The 18,286-nt window shown below is 45.8% G+C and overlaps 2 protein-coding genes across 2 annotated transcripts in view; one reads left to right on the top strand and one right to left on the bottom strand.

Annotated features, from left to right (window-relative positions):
- The window catches only part of MAP2K1 (mitogen-activated protein kinase kinase 1), a 61,858-nt gene extending 48,557 nt beyond the window's left edge, over window positions 1–13,301 (top strand). Inside the window, exons 6-11 of the mRNA XM_015568477.1 lie at window positions 2,974–3,098; window positions 5,476–5,677; window positions 6,916–6,980; window positions 11,125–11,186; window positions 11,508–11,553; window positions 12,273–13,301. Of these exons, the coding sequence (XP_015423963.1) occupies window positions 2,974–3,098; window positions 5,476–5,677; window positions 6,916–6,980; window positions 11,125–11,186; window positions 11,508–11,553; window positions 12,273–12,386 (614 nt within the window). The 3' untranslated portion in view covers window positions 12,387–13,301. The remainder of the gene's footprint in view (window positions 1–2,973; window positions 3,099–5,475; window positions 5,678–6,915; window positions 6,981–11,124; window positions 11,187–11,507; window positions 11,554–12,272) is intronic.
- A 1,501-nt stretch (window positions 13,302–14,802) lies between these two features.
- SNAPC5 (small nuclear RNA activating complex polypeptide 5) overlaps window positions 14,803–18,286 on the bottom strand; it is a 3,667-nt gene continuing 183 nt past the window's right edge. The window contains exons 2-3 of the mRNA XM_006770754.2: window positions 16,814–16,905; window positions 14,803–16,039 (exon numbers count right to left, since the gene is read on the bottom strand). Of these exons, the coding sequence (XP_006770817.1) occupies window positions 15,923–16,039; window positions 16,814–16,905 (209 nt within the window). The 3' untranslated portion in view covers window positions 14,803–15,922. The remainder of the gene's footprint in view (window positions 16,040–16,813; window positions 16,906–18,286) is intronic.

The following is an 18,286-nucleotide window of genomic DNA, read 5'->3' as shown; positions in this document are numbered from 1 at the left end:
CATCTGTGGGGCCCGCAGCTGCACATCTTCCAGGACTGGGTTAAGGGAAATGGAGCTTAGAAACTGAGGGATGTAATTCCATACAAATAAAGCTGGGAAGCAGTATCTCAAAGGATTGGGATAGTGCTCCAGAAAATGGCAGTTTCTCATCTGTATTTATTCATTGCAATCAAAGGAGGGTCACATGAAATCCACTGGTGATAGACTAGAGAGGCAAGAGAAAACAAAGCGGGGAAAACCCCTGGGATTGGATAAAAGGTAAAATGATAGACACATACTTAGGTGGGTGTAGGAACAATTAACATGATAACAATGAAGGAATTTGTGGTATCTATTCTGGCACCCAGGCACGTTAGGTTGTGCCCCAAGGGGTCCAGAAAAAGGGAAGTTACAAGTTACCCAGACATTTCAGGGATATGTTATTATAGATGCAAAAAGACAGGCTTAATTAAGGTAAAGGTTGACCTTGTCAGTGAAGATAATGGCCTAGGTTGTAACTACCCACCATAACTGCTTTTAGTTAAAGTTTAATTTCAGGCCATCTTTTGTGGTTACTTTAGGTCTCTGAGTTTGCAAGACCGTCATGCAGGCCTCCCCTGAGCTTGTCAGGTTAGCATGTGGCCCCTTTAGTCCACATCTGTTTGAGAAGGGCGACAGTACTGTGGAAAGGAGGACCTCCGTGATTGAAAGTGTTTGTCTGGGCTTGTCCTAATGTTAGGCCTGGGAAAAAAGAAAGGTTAGTCCCTGACCTCCTAACGTTTATAACCTCCCCTTGTGCTTGAAGTAATTCCCCAGGAAGTCGCACAAGTCCCTCGCTTCATCCAGGTTGTTGTCTTCAAGGATCATCGCCACAGCGAGACTTTCCCTCATTGCCCTGTCACAACAGCACCCCACTTCCACTGTCTGTGTTTTTTCATGGTTTTGTTATTTTTCTTTTCTTCGTGGTACTTGAGACTATCTGACGTTACACATTGGTTTGTCAGTTTGTTTTTGTTTGTTTCCTCAAGTACACTAAAGTGTATACTTCATTTTACACTAGACATGATCAGTTTGCTCGCTATTGTCTTCCTGATACCTGCATGGTGCCTGGCATGTAGTAGGTGCTCAGTGAATATATGTGAATAAGTGGAACAGTTGAGTAATGTGGCATTACGGTAGGTGGGAAGAGGACAGGTCTAGGTATTAGAAGGTCTGAGTTCTGATTCCAACTTCATTCAGTATTTTGCTGTGTGACCTCAGCCAAGTCCCTGGACTCCTTTGGGCCTTAGATATTTCATCGCCACCATGAAGGGGAGGAGCCAGGTGATCTCTAAGGCCACTTCTGATGCCTACGTTCTGAAAGTCTGTATGTAGGAGCCACAGGGTTGCAGAGGAGTTTGGAAAGGTCTTATTTCCTATGAGGGCTGGGTCTTAGAAAGACTGCTCAGATGGCTTGGAGTGTGTACATTGGTACATTGTGAATTTAAATATTTCATTCACTGTGTTTTGGAGCACCTGGTGTGTGCCAGGGTCTAGTCCTGACTCTGGGGTTACAGTGGTGAGACAGACAGCCAACATTCCTCTCTCTTGGAGCTGATGATGTTAGGTGGAGAGGGGTGCTGTGGTTATGACCCCATTTGAGCTGAAGATGATGGGCCAGGCGGGGGTGGGGTAGGGGAAGGACCTACTGGGATATGAAAGGGTGATCTTTTTTCCCAATTTATTCTTGGAAAAATACTTAAATAGAGCTGTTAGAATCTGTTTAAAAATAAATACATTCATATGAGAGTATTAAAGGGAAAAATAAAATATTAATAGCAGTTCTGGTAGGTTAGAATTATGGGGATTTGGTTTATACCCTGATTCTCTGATGTTCTATATAGTGTCTCTATTACTTCTGACAAAGATTCCCTGTCATGGTTTATGACTTTGTCCCTGGTTGTGGCCTGCTCTTGAGTGGGTCTCATGTTTGCTGATGTCTGCCCACAAAGTCCTAGCCTCAGTTTTCCCACCTGTAAATGAGAATAATACTTGGCCCTGGTCTGCCCACTTTACAGGTCAGCTGCTTGAATTAGAGGAGACGGTGGAAGAAAACAAAGGGCCCAGTGCAGCGAGGGCAGGAAGTGGGAAGGTCTATGTGCAGGGAAGAGGGATGGGGTTGGTCCAGGGGGCACTGCCTGGAACACAGCGAGGAGTTTTCCAGGCCTTTCTAGTTCTCCAGCTCTCCTTGACTAACAGGTAGACACTGCTGTGTAAGCTGTTAGCGAAATGACTTTAGTGAAAGAATCATGATAGCTCCTAACCACTGCCACACATATTCCTAAAACCCACATGCTCTGCTAAAAGGGACGGTTGAAGCAACAGACTTTGAAATCTTGGTTATTCATGGTGACTGACTCCTTCTAATGGTCATCTGGCCAAGTCGGGATTCTCAAAGAGTTGAAATATCCTGGCTTTCTGCTCTGCTTCTATAGCAGCTTGCCATTCCCTCTCCTGACAGTCTTTACTCGAACCCTGAATGGGGGGAATAGGAGGTCTTGGTATCAAGTGTTTGCAGTCTGAGGGCTGACTCTGATGGGGGCAGGGGTATGTCCTGAGACTCATGGTCAGGGCTGGTCTGTCTGTGGGATGCTGACTTTTCTTCTCCCCAGCCTACCTGTGTCAATTTCATACTTTGCTTTTTCTTTTCTACATTAACAAATATGTTTTTATTGACTTTAGAGAGAAGAAGGGAGGGAAGGAGGGAGAGAGGGTCGGGGAGAGAGAGAGAGAGAGAGAGAGAGAGAGAGAGAGAGAGAGAAACATTAATGTGAGAGAGAAACATTGATCGGTTGCCTCTTGTGTGCACCCAGACAGGGGACTGAACCTGCAGCCTGAGCATGTGCCTTGACTGGAAATTGAACCGGTGATCTTATGGTGCACAGGACGACACTCAACCAACCGAGCCACATGGTCAGGGCAGTTGCCTACTTTTCAATTTTCTTTTCCCTGCAGATGTCAAGCCTTCTAACATCCTAGTGAACTCCCGTGGGGAGATCAAGCTCTGTGACTTTGGAGTCAGCGGGCAGCTCATCGACTCCATGGCCAACTCCTTCGTGGGCACAAGGTCCTACATGTCGGTATGAGCAATGGGTTCCATTTCTCGAGCTTCTGGTCTGGTCAGGGATAGGAACTAAATGGGTGTCTTTTCCTGTGGAGCCAGAATCTGGTGATAGGGGGTTTGGGGGAGAAATGATTGGTGAAGCATTATGGTCCCTTCCTGAGGAGATTTCAGTCTAACAGGGAGATAGATGGTCTTAGCCTTTCATAGGCCTTGAGCATAATTGGGGTTCTGGGCCTGGTCATGAAGGTCTTCCCTCCTGTTTCCAACTCCGCGGTTCCCACTGCCACCAGAGCTCTGTGTCAAGCTGTGCCCACGACCATGGCAGCACCAGCTCTTCTCCTCCCTCCTCCATACAGCAAGCTCTTGGGGCAGGGATACGACTGTAGGTGTCTGTGTTGTCCCCAGGCTCTGGCTCAGGGCCTGGCACAGGGTGGGTGCTGAGGGGGGATGGTTGGTGAGTGGGTGAATGTTTGGTTGACTGAATGGGTGGGAAGTGGCTAGCACGCTCCGTAGGATGACTCAGAAAGGGGGAGGCTTGACTGGGTGAGCGCTGAGTGGAGCAGATTGGAGGAGCATTAGAGTGAGCGGGAGGCGAGTGCTGAGTGGAGCAGAGCAGAGGAGCGTTAGAGGGAGCAGGAGGCGAACACGAGTGCAGGCTGGATTGGAGGGCCAGGCACAGAGGCTCGGGCGTCTTTGAACAGAGAGTGTTTTATGAGTTATCTTTCAGGCACGTTTACATCGTTGAGTGATCTCATTTGATCCATGTGCTTGTTCCCATTTTAAAGCTGAGGCAATCCAGATTGAGGGAGGTTAAATGACCTGCTTGCTTTACCTTGCTGAGCCAGGACTGAAAGCTAGATCTCTTTCTTGCTAGTCAGTCTCCCTTTGCACGCATTCCCTCACTTGCTTCTCAGGTAGGATTTGTAAGCTGTCCCAGGCCTCCCTGGTGGAAGTTCACATTCACATCCTCATTTCTTCTCGCCTGCCCCTCCCCACCACAACTCCAGGCATTGCTGGCATCGCCCAACCAGCGCTGACCCACATCTCCACCCTCCATTCCAGTGACCCACAGTCTTAAACATGAAACCCACGGCCCTTCAGAACGCTTTCTCTGCCGGCCACTCAACTGCCAACTCTCAAATTCAAAATTAATTAGCAGGGCCTGGGACTTATTGATCCAGGGGTTTGTTTAGTGGTTTGAGTTTTTGTGGTTATGTGGTCAGTTCCAAAGTAGTCCAGTGTTGGAGTTAGGGAAAAATCCTATGAGAGAAGTTAATTTGTTGTCTAAATAAATGTATGATGGCTCTGGCTGGTGTGGCTCAGTTGGTTGGGTGTCGTCCAGTGCACTGAAAGGTGCCTGTTCAATTCCCAGTCAGGGCACATGCTTGGGTTTCGGGCTTGATCCCCAAAAGGGGCCAGGCAGGAGGAAGCTGATTGATGTTCCACTCTCACATCAGTGTTTTTTCCCCTCTCTCTTTCTCTAAAAAGCAATTTTAAAAATCTTTAAAAAAAAAGTATGATGGTCAGAATAAGGATTTTTATACAGTTTTTGAAATACATGTGCTATTTCCAATAATGCTTTTATATAGCACTATATTCTTTTTCTTTGCCTCTTCCCACAAGTAACAACTCATACAGTATTTTGCAACATACAACATGTATTTTCGTTTGAACTCCCTGATCACCCTAGTAAGTAGGGCGCGTATTTTATGTTATTACTGTTGTTACCATCATTGCCAGCTCCCATTTTATAGATGTGGGAATAGAGGCTCAGGATCATGTAGCTTAGACGTCCCAGAGTGGGCTTTGAACCCCTGTCTTCTGAACCCAGATCGTTTTGCTTTTCTGCCATTCCAAAAGCAGGGAGTCATTGGTAGAGCTGGGCTTCGAACTTCTTTCCACTCACTGCACCATCTCATTCATGACCCATGTTCCAGAAGCTTCATGTTTCAGACTCAGGTAACAAGGTGAGCCTCTTATGCTGGGCTCTGGACAGAGTGCCCACCCATGCACGACAGTGGCCAGGCTGGGCAGCGCTGCAACCACAGCTGGGCTGGATGCGGTTCTGGGCAGGTTACAGGGAGACAGAGAACTGAGGAGGGGTCAGAGCCATGAGAGCTGGCTAGGACTGGTAAGCACAGTGTTTAGGGACAGGCAGAAGGCCAAATTCAGTAGGTTAGTGGAAGTATTAACTTGACATGTGAACTCTGGAGAGAAAAGGGCAAAAGAAAATGAAATGTATCAGCAGACCCAGGGGAAGCCCACGCTCCTGCAGTGCAGGCAAGTCTCAGGGGGGCAGGAAGTCCTGAGGCTCCCACTGAGGGACTCCACCCCTCTTCTGCATGGGCCCAGGTTGGCTCACAGGTATTTGTAATGATTTCTGTCTCCTGCAGCCAGAGAGACTCCAGGGGACTCATTACTCCGTGCAGTCGGACATCTGGAGCATGGGGCTCTCTCTGGTTGAGATGGCGGTTGGGAGGTATCCCATCCCTCCTCCAGATGCCAAGGAGCTGGAGCTGATGTTTGGGTGCCAGGTGGAGGGAGATGCGGCTGAGACACCACCCCGGCCAAGGACCCCTGGGAGGCCCCTTAGCTGTGAGTGTCATGATGTGCTCCAGCTTGGAGTGTGGGGGTCGCTTACTGTCGGTCATTTCTGGAGGGCTGGCTCCCTGTCTCAGGACGCCAGGCTGGGGCTGGGGAAGCAGGGCAGAAGTCTCCAGGTAAGTGTAGGAAATTACTGTTAAACCAACAACTTCCTACATTTATTGAGTGCTGCTATGTTCTCAGCACTGCACTTTGCACCTGTGTGCATTATCTAATTTTTAAAAATCATGACATTTTCTTCTTTTTATTTTAGGTAGATTATTTTTCTGAGATAAAATTCATATAACATAAAACACACATTTTAAAGTGTTCAGTTCAGTGGTGTTTAGTATATTCCTCCATGTAGTGCAGCTATCTCCACTATGTAATTCCAGAACATTTCCGTCACTACAAAAAGAAACCTCATCTCCATTAGCATTCACTCCCAACTCCCCCCACCTCATCCCCAGCAATCTATTTTCTGTCTCCATGGATTTACCTACCATTGTCTAATTTTAATAACAGTTGTGTGTAAGCACTATTATAATCTCTATGTTAGATATGAGGAAACAGGCACAGAGTGCTTGACTTGCAAAGGCCACATACAGTTGGGATTGGCCAATTCTGACTCCGAGGTGGTGAGCACTGTGCAGCACTGCCTGCCTCTTTGAACCGGAATAGGCGAGTAAAGCTGGTACTCAGAAGATCCTGGCCCAGCCATCTTCTAATAGAGGTCTGACCAGGGAGACCTGATCTTTATCCTCATAAGGCCCGCATGGGAGAGGGCATGTATGAAGGGAGAAGCATTGGAGAGGCTGGTGACTGCAGCCCCTCAGGCTGGTCTGTGACTCAGGAATATAAAAGGAAAAAAAAAAACAAGTTCAGGGAGAATTAAAACTAAGTTTTTTAGTTGTTTAGTATTATCTCATTTGCTCCTCTCTCAATATAAGGAAGGGCAGACATAAATATTATCCAAAGCTCAAAACTAGGCTCAGGGACAATTAATTTGCCCAAAGTAAAAATCCTTTGATGTGGCAGAGCCCAGACTCATACCATGGCTGGCTGGCTCTGTGACCTTTGCTGGTCCCCTGTGTGTTCAGGCCTGATCTGTGGCTGTTGTGTCTCTTTACTGTCCACGACCCTATACTGGTCCCCGGGATCCACGACCAACACCTAGCCTCTTACTGGCAAAGACTTCTCCCATCTGTTTCTGAGAAGTGTTTTCTTCTTTCTTTTTATAAAATCTGTAGCTTATGGAATGGACAGCCGACCGCCCATGGCAATTTTTGAGTTATTGGATTACATAGTCAACGAGGTAAGTACTGCAGTTTCCTTGACCATGGAATCTACTTGGTCCTCTTAAGAAAAACTCACAGTTGAATTGACTGGGAAACCCGGGAGTCGTTCCCACAATGTGGGCTGCTTGGGACCCGGATCATGGGTTCTGCTTTGTGCATCATGCTTTTGGAATCGAGTTGCTGGTTTAGAGGCTGCAGGAATCCCTTCCCCAGGGAACATCTTCAGGTAAGTTTGAGTCCCTCCTCTCTTCTCAGATTCAGGAGCCTCCATGTTACCCATTTACATTCTCATGTCTTCATTTCTGTGCCTGCTCTATGTGCTAAAGACTGGGGTGGCAGGAATGTGGTGAAGATCCAAAGACGGGAAATCCAAAGTCCCTGGTCTTAAAGACTGTTAGATTGTGCAGGGGAGGCAAACAGATGCATTTATAATTGCAATATAAGGTTTGTCTTGTGCCATTTAAAAGCAATGAACAGCCCGGGCAGAGTGGCTCAGTTGGTTGAGCCTGTCCCATCACTAAAAGATTACCTGTTCGATTCCCAGTCAGGCACATACCTGGATTACTGGGTCTATCCCCAGTCCAGGAGCATATGGGAGACAACTGATCAATGTTTCTATTTTTTCTTTCAGTGTTTCTAACATTGCTGTTTCTCTCCCTCCCTCCTTCCCTACTTCCCTCCTTCTCTCCTCTCCTCCCCTCTCCCTCCCTCCTTTTCTCTCCCTCTCTGTCCCTTTTCCTCTCCCTACTTCCTCTCTCTAAGCATGTCCTGAGTAAGGATTAAAACAATAAAATAAAATAAAGAAATGAACATAAAAAATTACAGCGTAGAAATATGGAGAATATTCACTATAAATTGTTGCATGCGAAAAAGATTATAAAATAGTATGTATATTATAATCACTCTCTCCTTTCCTCTCTCTAAAAATCAATTTTAAAAATAGTATATATGCATATATGTGCATATAAAGTCTAGAAAAGCAATACAATACAGATAGAATTATAGATGATTAAAGGTTTCTTTTTGCTTGTCGCTATTAGCTGACTTTAATACAGGGAATACATATTATTTGTAAATATGTATACCAGTATGTTTAAATGAAAAAAAATGATAGCTCTGGCTAGGTAGCTCAGTTTGTTAGAGTTTTGTCCCGAAACGCCAGGTTATGGGTTCGATCCCCAGTCAGGGCACATAAAAGAATCAGCCAGTGAGTGCATAAATAAGTGGAACAACAAATCGATGTTGCTCTTTCCCGTTAAAAAGTAATAAAAATTTTTAAATGGTTAAAAAAAGAAAAAGAGGGATCAAGGAAGGAAGAGATTGATAAGCATTCATCAAATTTGGGTGGATTTGGGAGGTACGGGAAGCTATGGACTAGCACCATGGTTGCTTAGAGGGGGTGGGGCGGGGCTGGAGGAGCTGGGCTGGGCTCAGGACAGGATTTCTGAGGACGGGGTGAGCACTCCTGGCCCCAGGAGCAGCATGGGTAGTGGACAGTATGCACAAGCTCTGGTGTGTTTGGAAGGCAGTTGAAGGCCCCATTCAGCTGGGTGTATAGGAAAGGGCATCATCCTGTTTTCTTCTTCAAGAGACTAGTGGAGTAACTTTTCATACTTTGTTACTGCTCTCTAAAACCAGACCCCAAAAGGCTCATAAAGGTCCCCTTATCTGTGACAAACCCGACAGGGAAGATCCCGACACTCCCTAGCAGTTAATAAATCGCTGACTCTGGCTCAGTCCAGTGAGGTTAACTGACCTCTCTTTCCTGACTGCCCAGCTGTAAGCTCAGCGCCATGGGACATAGAAAAGAAGTCCAGGATCTGATCTTGGCTGCTTGAGGACGCAGAAAAGGCCGTGTGCATTGCATTGGTGGTAGTCAGGAAGCCATCCTCTGCTGGGACCTAAGCTGAGAGTGGTGCTTGGGAGCCATGGTAAGGGAAGAGAGGGCCTGAGGTTATACATGAGCTGCCAGTTGCCTAGTACGCACTGCTTTCTTCCATATTTTCACAGTTTCCTAATCATTCTCCAAGCACTGCTTCATATAGGTGAGGAAACAGGCTCCAGGATGAAAGTGGCTCAGATTCCTCCCACTTAGTGCTGTTCCTCCCTTAGCACCTACTCCTCCCAACCCCCCGACCCCTATAACTTCCCAGGAGGCTGGGCTGCGTGGCGACAGGTGCATGCACCTCACGCTCTGCTGGTGCACATTCCCTCCCTTGCCTGGCCCCCTCCTACTCAGCACTGGCCTGGCCTCTGGAGGCCAAGCTCTGGTTTCACCTGTGAATGTTCCCTTCATATTTCCCTCAGCAGCAGTCTGCAGGGCGGGTCTAAGCTGGGTGTTAGTCCTTGGCCTCAGATTAGGCTTATTCACCTGCTGTTCTTTTTATATATATATATATATTTCTATTGTTTCAGAGAGGAAGGGAGAGGGAGAGAGAGATAGAAACATCGATGAGAGAGAATCACTGATGGGCTGCCTCCTGCACGCCCCCCACTGGGGATTGAGCCCGCAACCTGGGCATATGCCCTGACCGGGAATCGAACCGGTTACCTCTCGGTTCCTGGGTCGATGCTCAACCACTGAGCTACACCTGGCTGGGCAACCTGCTGTTGTTTTTAAAAAATATATTTTAGCCGAAACCGGTTTGGCTCAGTAGATAGAGCGTCGGCCTGCGGACTGAAGGGTCCCAGGTTCAGTTCCGGTCGGGGGCATGTACCTGGGTTGCGGGCACTTCCCCAGTGGGGGGTGTGCAGGAGGCAGCTGATCGATGTTTCTCTCTCATCGATGTTTCTAACTCTCTGTCTCTCTCCCTTCCTCTCTGTAAAAAATCAATAAAAATATATTTTAAAAAATGTATATATTTTACTGATTTTTTTTTACAGAGAGGAAGGGAGAAGGAGAGGGAGAGAGTTAGAAACATTGATGAGAGAGAAACGATTCAGCTGCTTCCTGCATACTCCCTACTGGGGATGCGCCCACAACCAAGGTATATGGTCTTGACCAGAATCGAACCTGGGGCCCTCCGCAGGCCAGCGCTCTATCCAGAGCCAAACTGGTCAGGGCTCACCTGCTGTTCTTATAAGGCATTCACGGGAAGAGGGCTAGGCTAGAATTTTTGGTAGTGTTATTATTTAACTTTTAGCCTTGAACCACCTGTTTATTTGGGTAACCCAACAGAACAATGGCATCCTGGGTTGGGTCTGGGTGTCATCTCACAAGGAAGCTGCACACAGCCCAATGCAGGTCACATGTGTGGGTCATGTTTTCTGAGCTGTGTGGTGCATAGGAGCAGGGTGCGGCAGGGCCTCATCCTGGTAGCCCTGAGTGATGTCCACCATGCACCCTTGGAAAATGAGCTATGGCCAGTGTTCTTGCTCTGGTGACTGCAAACAGCTTCATTCCCGGAGTGAGCATGCAGCTAACATTCTTCCAGACCCAGCCTCTGCCAGTTAATGTTTTATTAACCTTTCTCTGCTCCTTCAGGGCTTAGAAGGGGGATATACATTTTGTTTAGCTAGTTAGCCTTCAGTGACTTTCACAGGTGCTGCCTGAGCTGGAGTGTGCCTGGTGGCTGCACATGCCCCTAGCTGCTGCTATTAATTGCTGGCTATTCCCACGCCACATTCCAAGATTTACTGTCGTAGAGTGTGAGGTGGGAAAGGCCATGAGGCCCTCCTCGTTTTATAGAAGGGTAAACTGAAACTCAAGAGGAACAGTGATTTGTTCAGTAACTAAACAGGTGAGTGGTTCTAACTGGTTTGAGACCAGTGGTTCCACCAGTGACCCAGCAGCCAGCCATTGGCCCTGACCCGTGACCTTTCCTTGACTGGATAAAGGCAGCACTGCCCAGAGACAGGGTTGGAGAGGAGAGGTGCCTGGGGCAGGAAGCCAAACATTTATTTATTTAATTAAAGATTTGTTTTATTTATTCCTCACCTGAGGATATGCCATTCGTTTTGAGATAGAGGAAGGGAGAAACATCGATTGGTTGTCTCCTTTATGCACTCTTACCAGGGATTGAACCCAAAACCCGTGTAAATGCCCTGACAGGGAATTGAACCTGCCTCCTTTCGGTGTATGGGATGACACTCAAAGCAACTAAGCCACACTGGCCAGGGCAGCAGGCCTGACATTTCTTATGTGTTGACATGTATTTGCAGCCTCCTCCAAAACTGCCCAGTGGAGTATTCAGTCTGGAATTTCAAGATTTTGTGAATAAATGGTAAGTTGGCTCCCTGTTATCTGGAAGAGTACCCATTTTTGTAAGGTTCCCCACCCCACCTGACAATTGCAGTCGGTAAAATAGCCACTACTTTTGGCACTTGCTCTACATGGATTGGCATACTGCTTTTTGACCTTAGTTCAGCAAGCATTTATTAATATTCTGTGGGCATGATATTGTGCTACAAACAGGAAGGTGAATAAGGCTCAGGCACTCCTCAGAGCCATTGGGGTGTGGGGAGCACAGGCAGGCAAACAGAAGTAATTGGGAGTTAGAAGCAGCTCTAGGCAGCAGCTCTCATGTTATCTTTCTTCTTTTAAGCTTAATAAAAAACCCTGCAGAGAGAGCAGATTTGAAGCAACTCATGGTAAGTCCATTTATTTCAGATTCGTATACTACCTGTTTATTCATCTGTTCTGTCAGTCATCCATCCAGTACTTCCTGAGCCCATTCTCTGCTCTGCCTTGATCACGGCAGTGCAGCTGGCCCTGCTGCAGGATACCAGATCTCAGTCCCCTCTGTCCTCCCTCCCATCAGTTTAAAGGAGAAACTGGGGTGGCCCTGCAGACCCGGGAGTCCAGGAGTCATGGGGACGCTCTTTTTCTTCTACTGTCTCACCTCATATTCAGCACCCTCCCCAATGCTCCTCCCCATCTGCACTTGGCTCCTCTTGTTTGGTGGTGGTGGGAGCCGGAGGAGTCGGGAAGTACTAACACTAGTATGAGCTTACGTGGCTGTAGAGCCTGTACAGTGTAATATACACTTTCAAGTCCATCAGTTCCTTTGTTCCTTCTAACAGTGGAGTGAGACGCTGAAGGCAGAGCTATTATCCCGATTTTACAGCTCAGAGAGCGGGCTCAGGGAAGCGAGCAAAGGACCCCAGGCCTCACAGCTGGCGTGACTGGCAGAGCCAGGCAGGGCTGGACCTTTGTTCTTCAGCTGGCCCTGCTTTTCTGGCCCCCACCGTTGCTCAAGGGCAGGCTCCAGGGGCTCCTTCCAGATGTGGCATGAGCTCTAGACCTACCAGGACTCTTGAATTCTTGGTGTGTTTTTTTAACATTACTTCCTCTCTTTCCTCACATGCAGGTTCATGCTTTTATCAAGAGATCTGATGCTGAGGAAGTGGATTTTGCAGGTTGGCTCTGCTCCACCATCGGCCTTAACCAGCCCAGCACACCAACCCATGCGGCTGGTGTCTAAGCATTTAGGGAACAGCAAAGAGCGAGTCCCTGCCCAGTGGCATGTCATGTTGCTCTCGGGCCTTTCCCGTGCCTCTGTTCAGATTGCATTTCACATACGACAAAGGATGAACTCAGCATGTGCCAAAATTCTATTTGTGTCATTTTTAATATTACCATCCCTATTCTGTTATTATTCCCTGAGTGGATTGGCTTTGTGCTTGGGGCTATTTTGTGTGTGTCAATGTTCAAAACATGTGCAACGTTGAATTACAGTGAAACCTTGGCGACTGTGAGTAGTCTTTCTTACTGAATATTGCACTGCTCTCCCCTCACCATGATTGGCTGGCCACCTGTATTTTGGGGGATTCTTTTCATACTTGGTGGTACTTCATTCTTGCTGGGCGTACCTTCTTTCTACTTGAGGAAGGAGCCTTGTGAGAGCCTTCACAGGCAGTGCATGTGAAGCATGCTTTGCTGCTATGAAAATAAGCATCAGAACGTGTATGTCATGGTATTTTATTATGTTTTTGCTTTTGGTATAGAATTCAGCAATTTCCATCAAAATCTAGTCAGAGCCCTTCACTGCCATGATAATTGGGGCTTCACCAGTCTGTCTATTCTGATGATTTATAGACTTCTGGTTATATTTCTATATTTATTTTTAAATATACTATGTGGATACTTAGTGGTATCAGTCTCTTTAAGTTTGGATTAGTGTTTCTAAAATGGAGTTACTTTGAATGTTACAAGTGTATCAAGGCATTAAAATGTATGCGATTTACCTTTCCCCAAATTCAAGTAATGATGCTATTGTAAACAAGTGTGTATAGTGCCTAAAAATTGTACGAAAATCCTTTTAACCATTTTAATGCAAATGTTTAACAAATCTAATCTCTTACTCTAATAAATATACTATCAAGTTAAAAGGCTGAAAGATATATTTCTACTTTTGTGGTGTCTCTAATACATAAGAAATCAGGTGATTTAGCCAAGCATTATTTGTGAGGGGAAAGATAAAGACAGAAAAGGGGGTCTGAAAGGTGAAAATGCCACCCTGAGGACGTCACTGCTTTGGACTAAACTAATAGGGCTTCCTGAAATTCCAATCTTTGGGCTTTGTCCAACTCTTCTCAGCAAACACCCTAATCTGTGAATCTTCCAACCACCTTTCCCGTGGACCTGTGAATAGATCCCATCTGCTCCTTCTGTCTCTTTATGTAAGGGAAAAGCAGTGGGTGGGTGGGCTGGGAGGGTTGCCAGCATGCTCGCAGGAGTGCCTTGCTGGTGGTGAACCGCGCCTGGCTGGCACTGGAGCCTCCACTGGGATGGTCTGTCCATGCTGCTTTGCTCCACTGAGCAATGGTTTCCCTCTTTCACTAGTTACACTTTACACCTTCTGAAGAGGAGGAATATCTGGCATTAGTTTTGTTACGTCTGTGAGGTCACAAAAAAAGCTAGATCCGAGCTGGCCACTGGTACCCATTCCTTCTTTGGAAAGTGACTTTTGGAACTTGAGGTCCATGTGAGGCTGCCTGGTCAGCACCTCTTCAGACCTCATTTTCTTTTTTGACAGGGCAGGTTATAGAAAACCAAAGTGAATATACAGGTGGGCAAAAGTAGGTTTACAGTTGCGAGTACGCAAGTTTATTCAGATGTTCATTGTTTTTCCATACGAATAACTAAACCTCCTTTGGCCCCACCCTGTATATTTAAAAACAAAAAGCCTATTTTGTTTTCAAATTAAAAACAGAATTTGAGTAAGTCTCCTGAGCAGATAGTTCCACTCCAGATCTATCAGAGCTTGGAACTCGGCCAGGATTTTAAAAACTGGTCAGGGTTGTATACTGCTGCCTTAGCTAGTCAATATTTTTTTCTTGCTATGAGGCTAATATCTGTTCTAAGTCAACAGTCTACCGTATAATTTTTGACATAAATATTCAGGCTGAGGTTTAAGACCCACACCTTCCTCATACTGTCGTTTGCTAACAGGTAAAATGCAACCACTACTGAGAATGTCTCATTAAAGCGGGTAAATTCTGTCTGAGACAGAAGGAGTGATGTGACCTGTATCTTTTGAGGGCTGTTTTTAAATTCTCTATTCATATCCAAACATACTACATTTTGAGAAGTAAAGGATTCTTTTCCAGTAATTGCTAAGATCTCATTCTCAAGAACAATGCTCTCTGCATCAGTCTTGCTATGTTGAGTTCTGCATGCCAAATTCCTTCCTCAAACTTCTTCCTGAAACACCAACAGTAGTTGGGTTTTTCAGTATGTTATTAGCATCTCACAGGAACCCGCGCGCGAGAGCAGGTACAAATACCCTCATTGTACAGATGGGAAAGTGAGAGTTGCAAAGATGTGCGAGGGCAAGCGATCAGATTTTCTAGCTCTTAGAAACCCATGCTCATATTTTAAGTTGGACCCCCAAAATGTATGCCTTGAGGCTTTTTATTGAAAAACTATCTTCACATTGTATTTTCTGCAAAGCATGTTCATTTAAACTTCCTGCTACTTCCTATAAGAGTAGCTCAAAATAACTTTAATGAAATGTTGATTAACAAACATATCCATGTTCTCTCTTCTGGAACAGTTACATAAGACGTCCTGCTTGAGGAGGTTCTCTGTTTTGTTTGGCTTTTCTATTGCATGGACAGGGCAAATAACTTTCATAAAGTTAAGTAACTATTTAACTGTACATTTAATGGGAAATGGACAGTATGCAGAAATAAATCTCAACTTCAAACACTAAGTTTTAACAAACACTTTTTCTGTAATTAACATCTCTTTATTATAAAAATCCAATCTCCCAAGCATAATGATTCCTTCTTAATGGCACATTTCTTCCGAAGTTCAGAAGTGGGTTTTAAATCATCCTGCTGGCTGGCCTGTTTTCCCTAGAGGAGGGACTGATCCGCTCCCCTGTTGCTATCGAAACCAGCTAGCTGCATGACGGCTACTCATCTACAATTTATTTCTATGCACATTTTATCATTGTGATGTCTCAACCTAGATAAAAGTGATTACAGCCACACAAAACAGTCCGCAGTGGCAGTATGTTGCGATGTCACTGAGAGGTGGCAACATCTGGTGCTCTCCAGTGGTGTTCTGTCCTCGTCATCTTTCTCTCCTAGACTTTAGCTATGTTTACAAGCGTTCAATGGTATGCAAACAGCCTTTAATTGGTTTGCTTAAAAGAGGCATTGTTGATTGAAAAGGCTGCCTTGTACTTACACTCTGCCCTTTTGGCAAATGCCAAACTTGCTCAATAGCATTTCAGAGGAAATCTTCTGTTTTGAACACAAATACTAGATCTGACCAGAATACAGACACGGCACCACCCATATTGCTCAATGCTAAGACATTGCATCTTTGCTTTTCTATATGTCACTAATTTTTGTTAAAGCATTCTGAAACTTGAATTATTATACACATCCTCCTAAAGGTCTTGCTTCCTTTTAAAGTAAGCCATAGGGCCCAGGGCAAGAATACTTTAGAAAGTTTCTGCGACATAGAAATTTAATTTGTGCAACTAACCCTGGCTCTTTCCCCACTTCACGAATCTGATTCTTCTTCCTCCTCTTCCTCCTCCTCTTCTGATGCATGGTTCCTTGTGCTCAGCTCCAGTGCAGTTTGGTTGATTGATGCTTCATTGTCTACATGCACCACCATCTGCTTTAGCCAAGGACATTATGAATTAGGAGAACACTAGTCTCAAAACAGCAAATTCTTAAAAATGGTTTAAAACCAAATATCAATTGTGTATTCATTCCCAGTATTTACCACTAAGAGGTATGGCCACTTTCTTGTTTCTCCAAATTCTACCCTGTCGGCCCTCCATCCCAACCCGCATTGCCAAAATGGGAGGATAAATGCCCTAGATTTGACAGAATGTTACCTGATTTACAACAGTGTTTCTTACATAAGAATTATGCTGCTTTCAAATGGGTTTAAGTGGCTTCACACACAACTGAGAGAGCTGCTAAACTATGGGATATTTAGGAAGATGATTTTACTGATTTAAAGTGGGCCTTTGGTAAGAGGAGGACACAATGAGGGCAGAACTCACTTTTTAGCACTATGCTTTGTAGATGAAGCTACATTATTTTTGAACCCAAACTTATTCGTGGAGCAGCAAGAGGTTTGACATATCCTGCAAAGATCTCCACTCTCCCTGGGTTCATTAAAGTAACTAGACTCGAGGATGGATGACTAGGATGTGGAGGCAATACAAGTACCTAATTAATAAGTCAATATTAAATCAATCAAGGTGTAACCAGCAAGGCTGTTCCCTGACTAAAACAGCAATATCGAATAGCCAGTTTATCAAACTAGAATATTCTTATCAGTACTTCCCAGAGTCCTTTTGTCTTGATAATGTAATTTACACGAACAGCAGAATGGACTTTGCATTTGCTCCCTAGGCCCAAACTTGGTTAAGCTTACATCATGTGACTGTTCCTGTGCAGCTGGAGAAGACGGCATCTCATCCTCTCTTCTAGAACTAATCATTGATTGGAGGGCCAATTCTTCAACCTAGAAAAGAAGAATTAAGAACATTTTCCTTACTATTTCACTGGTGTGGGAAAATTTACTATCCATGCTGTAAAAAGTTGGCATCATAAGTGAAAACAGTTAATCTCCCTGCAGCTCCCGGGAGAAGGGTGGGGGGTCTTAAGCTTTCCCTGTCTTTTAAGAAAATGACCAAAGCAAGCCTCCAGCCCCATCCTCTGGGGTGCACAGGTGTTCTGACTGAGCAATGATCCACTAGCCCAGATCAAGCGATTCGGGGGAAAAAACACAAGCGAGGCCTTTAAAAAGGCAAGTGTCATCTTCTGATGCCACTGAGGGCAGATTCCTTAGGCTTGAGCTTCTCTACCTAGTACTGAGACACTGAAGGCAAGAAAAATGGAAGTGTTTCCAGGAGCATAAAGAAATTTAGGCTTTGGAGGTCATCAACACACACACACACACACTTTAGGTGCCTTTGCAGGTCCTGTAGTGCTTTGAGAACGTAAATAACTGTAGGCTATCACAACTGTCCTGAGGAAAAGTGCGTATTATTTTGATATATGTCACAGTTGTGTACAAAGCTTTTCAGTTTACAGTTTACAAAGGGCTTTCATTTGGACTTAAAAATCCTGAAGAAGCCCTAACTGGTTTGGCTCAGTGGATAGAGCGTCGGCCTGCGAACTGAAAGGTCCCAGGTTCCATTCCGGTCAAGGGCACGTACCTTGGTGCGGGCATATACCCAGTAGGGAGTGTGCAGGAGGCAGCTGATCGATGATTCTAACTCTCTATCCCTCTCCCTTCCTCTCTGTAAAAATCAATGAAATATGTATAAAAAAAATCCTGAAGAAGGGTGCAGTAGGAGTTATCAGGACCATTGTACTGAGGCTGAATTACGCAAAGATCTGGGAAGAGGTCCTGGTGGGCCTAAATCTCTCCTTCCAGTCAAAGCTGTGTATCCAATAACCACTCCAGGAAGAAAATCTACTGGGAACTCTGCGACAAGTCCTTTCTCTCGGGCCTCGTTGTCCTTTTTCGCACAGTGGGAGAATGTGCGAGTCTCTTCTAGGTTTGCAATACTAGAGCTGTTTCAAGCGGCAATACGAGCGAGGAAATAGCGGCTAGTAAATGCCTGGCGAGCCCCGGGGAAGAGGCCGGTGGGCGGGGAAGATCAACACGAGCCTTCGGGAGGTGGCACTTCCGAAGCTCCCTGCACTTCTGGAGTGTCGGTGTGGGAATGGACTCGCCAAACGGGCAGACTGCTGGGCCGCAACCTACCTACAGGGTCAAGATTCTGAGGTGGGCCTTCATCTTAAAAACAAGCCTGCCAGGGGCTGGCAAGCCACCAGATCGGCGCCCCAACCGCCTGGTGAGGGAGGATCACCTGCAGACACCCGGGGCTCGCGCAGA

Source organism: Myotis davidii, unplaced genomic scaffold (assembly GCF_000327345.1).
Source record: "Myotis davidii unplaced genomic scaffold, ASM32734v1 scaffold461, whole genome shotgun sequence".
Taxonomy (NCBI): domain Eukaryota; kingdom Metazoa; phylum Chordata; class Mammalia; order Chiroptera; family Vespertilionidae; genus Myotis; species Myotis davidii.
The sequence above is the reverse complement of the archived record's forward strand: the minus strand, read 5'-3'. Positions and strand labels throughout refer to the sequence as shown.